The sequence below is a fragment of the Hordeum vulgare genome, chromosome 2H, assembly GCF_904849725.1.
Source record: "Hordeum vulgare subsp. vulgare chromosome 2H, MorexV3_pseudomolecules_assembly, whole genome shotgun sequence".
Taxonomy (NCBI): domain Eukaryota; kingdom Viridiplantae; phylum Streptophyta; class Magnoliopsida; order Poales; family Poaceae; genus Hordeum; species Hordeum vulgare.
The window spans coordinates 9249439-9253711 of record NC_058519.1 but is presented as its reverse complement, the minus strand read 5'-3'; the positions used below and the strand labels follow the sequence as shown (position 1 = coordinate 9253711).

General features: G+C 41.4%; 1 protein-coding gene across 1 annotated transcript; it reads left to right on the top strand.

Annotated features, from left to right (window-relative positions):
• Positions 1–961: 961 nt before the first annotated feature.
• LOC123424861 (NAC domain-containing protein 67-like) lies at positions 962–1864 on the top strand. The gene has a single exon (XM_045108558.1). The coding sequence runs from the start codon at positions 962–964 to the stop codon at positions 1862–1864; it is 903 nt and encodes a 300-aa protein (XP_044964493.1).
• The last annotated feature ends 2409 nt before the right edge of the window (positions 1865–4273 follow it).

The following is a 4273-nucleotide window of genomic DNA, read 5'->3' as shown; positions in this document are numbered from 1 at the left end:
ACATATTATAGACTATATCAGTCTAGCTGGACCATGTATAGTTGAGAAGTTTGTAATGCTAAGAGAAGTGACAGTAAAATGGCACTACAAGTACCCGAATATTGAATGCAGACCTAAATGGTACTACAGGAGTGCACTAGTTTGCTGTCCTGATGCATTTTACTATATCAGAACAAGTAGACTCGAAATATCTTCATGGAATCTGTATATGTTCAATCGCTTGTGAAAACTCTTCCGCTTAATTACTGTTAAAAAGAGGAGTTTTTACAAACAATGGAAACATAGGAAGGCTCTGCTATAGTAAAGAGTTTTCACAGGATCTGTATTAGTTCCATCGGGATCTGTATAGTTTCCACAATCAGAGACTTCTGCTGTTTTCATGGAATCTGTATTTGTTCAATCATTTGTGGAACTCTTTCCACTTATTACTATATATTCTCATTTGACAGATTCTAAGATAATATAGTACCACCAATCCTTTAACCCGATGATATATAGCACATTATCTTCTCCAGTTATGACAAGCAAACTTTGGATATCAATGTGGTATATGGACATATGCATCCACAGATCTTGCAGCTCAATGGAATAATTAATCAACGTTTTCACTTTGCAAAAGTTGTGCTTAGTTATACTTCCTGAAAGAGCACAGTTGAATAAGTCAAGTGATAAAATCAGTTGCACCTCGCGGCATTTGAAGAAACCAACTGAAAACAAAACACTTGCCTACTAAAGTGATCGTGTATATGAGGGCTGCTAATCTTTACCTAATAATAAAGAGACTATCGTTTTCGTCAGAAAACCCACCGCCGCCGTTTTTGCAAAAGAAACCTCCTACTTTATGATAATTAACCCGCAGTCCATGGTGAGGAGAGAAAAACGGTTCGATTTATTCTTTCGTCATCCTTGTGTGCATGTTCGGCTGCAGATCCAGCGGTGTCGCTTCAGATCCGCTCGGGAGATGACGCAGGATGATGGCGACGGGGCTCCTCGAGGCGGCGAATGGCAGGACGGGGAGGCGGAGCTGAGCCTGCCGTCGGGGTTCCGGTTCCACCCGACGGACGAGGAGCTGGTGGGGGACTACCTCTGCGCGCGCGCGGCCGGACGCACCCTGCCGACGCACGTCATTGCCGAGGTCGACATGTACCGGCACGACCCGTGGGAGCTGCCGGAGCGGGCGCTCTCCGGGGCGCGGGAGTGGTACTTCTTCACGCCACGGGACCGCAAGTACCCCAAAGGCTCCCACCCCAGCAGGGCCGTCGGGGGCGGCTACTGGAAGGCCACCGGCGCCGACAGGCCCGTCGCGCGCACCGGCAGGACCGTCGGGGTCAAGAAGTCGCTCGTCTTCTACCACGGCAGGCCGGGGGCTGCGGTCAAGACCGACTGGATCATGCACGAGTACCGCCTCGCCGGCGCTGAGGGGCGCGCCGGAAGGAAGAGGGACGGCGCCTCGCTCAGGCTCGACGATTGGGTGCTCTGCCGCCTCTACAATAAGAAGAACCAGTGGGAGAAGATGCAGCGGCAGCGGCAGGAGGCGGCGGTCAAGGCTGCGGCGTCACGGTCGGCCTCGGGGGGCGAGACGCGGACGCCGGAGTTCAATGTCGACAACGATGCATTCCCGGAGCTGGACTCGCTGTCGACGGCGCTCCAGGGAATGGGGACGACAAACGCGGCGATGTTGCCGAAGGAGGAGGTGCAGGAGTTAGAGCTGGCCACCGACGAGTGGCTCATGGGGATCAGCCTCGACGACCTGCAGGGCCCCGGCTCCCTGATGCTGCCATGGGACGACTCTTACGCCGCCTCATTCCTGTCGCCGGTGGCCGCGATGAAGATGGAGCAGAACATCGGCCCGTTCTTGTTCTGAGCTATCAATTCTATGTTCTCTGTTCTCTCATAGTAGAGCTGTTGTGTGCGGCCTAATTAACCGTAGGTACTTCACATTTGTTCAGGATTTACAAAATGCATTTGTTCATGTTCACGACATTTGTGGGGCTTGCAAAGCGCTCAGTCTATGCCCAAGATATGTCAATCTGCAGTTTAACTATAAGTGATAAACACTTCAAAAAATCATATCTTTTAAACCGTAATTTCAATTTTAAATTATTATATAAAAATTTTGATTAAAAATGTGTAAATCTGAATAGGATGTTATATTATCTATTTAACATTTTTTAAATTCTATTTATTGGTGTAATTTTAATCAAAAGTGATGTGTACAGTGTAAATATGATGTTATTTCACCTATTTAACATTTTTAGATTTTATTTATAGTGTAATTTTAATCAATAGTGCACAATCCATCTTTTATCCGTACCGAGGCTTATTCATGTTGCAAATGAACACCTCATCAAAATCTGGTTGAAAAGAAAAAAAAACCATCAATAACCACACATGCATGCCTCGACAAAACATCGCATGAAAAAAAGGAAGTTGATGCCCATCTTATGCCGGGAGAGAGAACATAGATGTGATGCCATGTTCAAATAAAGGACATGAATTTATTGGGGTCTTGAGTCACTATTATTATTGAGGTAGGGCGTGTTGTATTGTTTCCTTCCGTTGCAATGCATGGGTTTTTTACTAGTTAATTTCATGTGGGCAACTCATGTTATTACACGCAAAAAAAAAACTCATGTTATTAAGTTTCAATGTAGGCGTTCGCTGACAGGACCACTACCAGCAGGTTCCCCATTTTCTTTTCTTTTTGGCGAACAAGCAGATTCCTCTTGTAAATAGATACAACGATACTCGCAAAAAAGGAGGTGGACTTAGCAAAGTTCTTTTTTTAGTTTCACCACTTTTGGGAACGTTCGGGAAGGTTCTCATCCCGTACAGGTTCCCTTCTTATGTTTTTTTCTTCCGTTGTTTCTTTTATGGTGTTCTTCTAGTGTTTTTTTTAAAGAATGTTTGTATTTTAATTTTTTTAAAGAATGTTTGTATTTTAAAATAAATCATTTTATCAAAATGTTTATTTTTTCAACATATGTTTAGAATAGACAAGAAACTTCAAATTTGTTAGCCTTTTTTATAAAATGTTCACCTTTTAAAAAATTATTTTCTTTTCAGAAAATGTTCACTTTTTGAAAATCATTCAAAAATTCATAAAATTAATTGCATTGTACAAAAATTTGGAATTTTAGAAAAATGTTCCGTTTTAAAATATGTTTGCCTTTTATAAAAAAACATTTGTGTTCAATGAAATTACTGGATTGCAAAAGCAGTTCGGATTTTCCAACTTTGTAAAAACATGTTCAAGTAAACAAAATAAACGTCTGTCTTATATAAAAGTCATCCTGTATATATATATATATATATATATATATATATATATATATATATATATATATTGTGGTGTGTGTGTGTGTGTGATTTCAACCAATGTTCACATATTCTAAAACTGAACAGAGATTTACAAAAAAATCGTATCTTTTATAAAATGTTTGTAAACAGACAAAATTATTCGCAGTTTCAAAAAGGTTCACTTTTATAAAGATATTTTGTTTTAAAAAATGATTGGAATTTCAAAAAAGTCATGCTTTTAGAAATTTCATAAAGTGTTCCTATTTGATAAAACCGATCTTTGTATATTCAAAGAAAGTTTCCATAGCCGAGGGCAAAAACAGCGTGATAACGAGTCCAACCTGCTGCAATGCTTTGAGTCGCTATAGTGATTAGTGTGTACGATAGAAAAATGTGAAATATCAGCCTATGCACTAAATGGAGGTCAATGGGCCTGCCCGGCAACGCACAGGCATGCGACTACATCGGCCGGCCGATTTCTCACTGTTCGTATCGTTTAGCAGTTCCGCTGTTGCCAAGAAAGTTCCACCCCGGTATTCTTTGGTTTTGGGAACCTTCCTTTTTGAACCATTTTCTTTTTCAATTCATTTTTGATTTTTTTTGTTTTTGTTTCTTTTTCTGTTTTTTGTTTCTTTTATTTTTATTTTGCTTCAATTTTTTCCTTTTTCCAGTTCATTATTATTTTTTGAAGATTTGCCCTTTTTAAGAAATCAAAATCAGTCTGTGTAATCTAGGCATGTACTGGCGAGCAGCCAGGCATCATGTAGTAAGAGCTGAGATGTTCCTGCCTACAGATGGTAGGTGTTTCGTGTTAATTTTTGAGAACAGACATGGTGCTGAAGCCTTGTTGGAAAAAGCAACTAGATGGAGAACAAGAAGACTGTGACTGTGGACTAGGAAACGACATGAATGGTGGTAGCCTTCCATGGGGCATAGCAACATCAGGGCTCGAGCTAGGCAAAGGACAGCCTTC

Coding starts and splice junctions, on each gene's coding strand:
- LOC123424861 (XM_045108558.1), top strand. CDS start 962: ATGACGCAGGATGATGGCGACGGGGCTCCTCGAGGCGGCGAATGGCAG.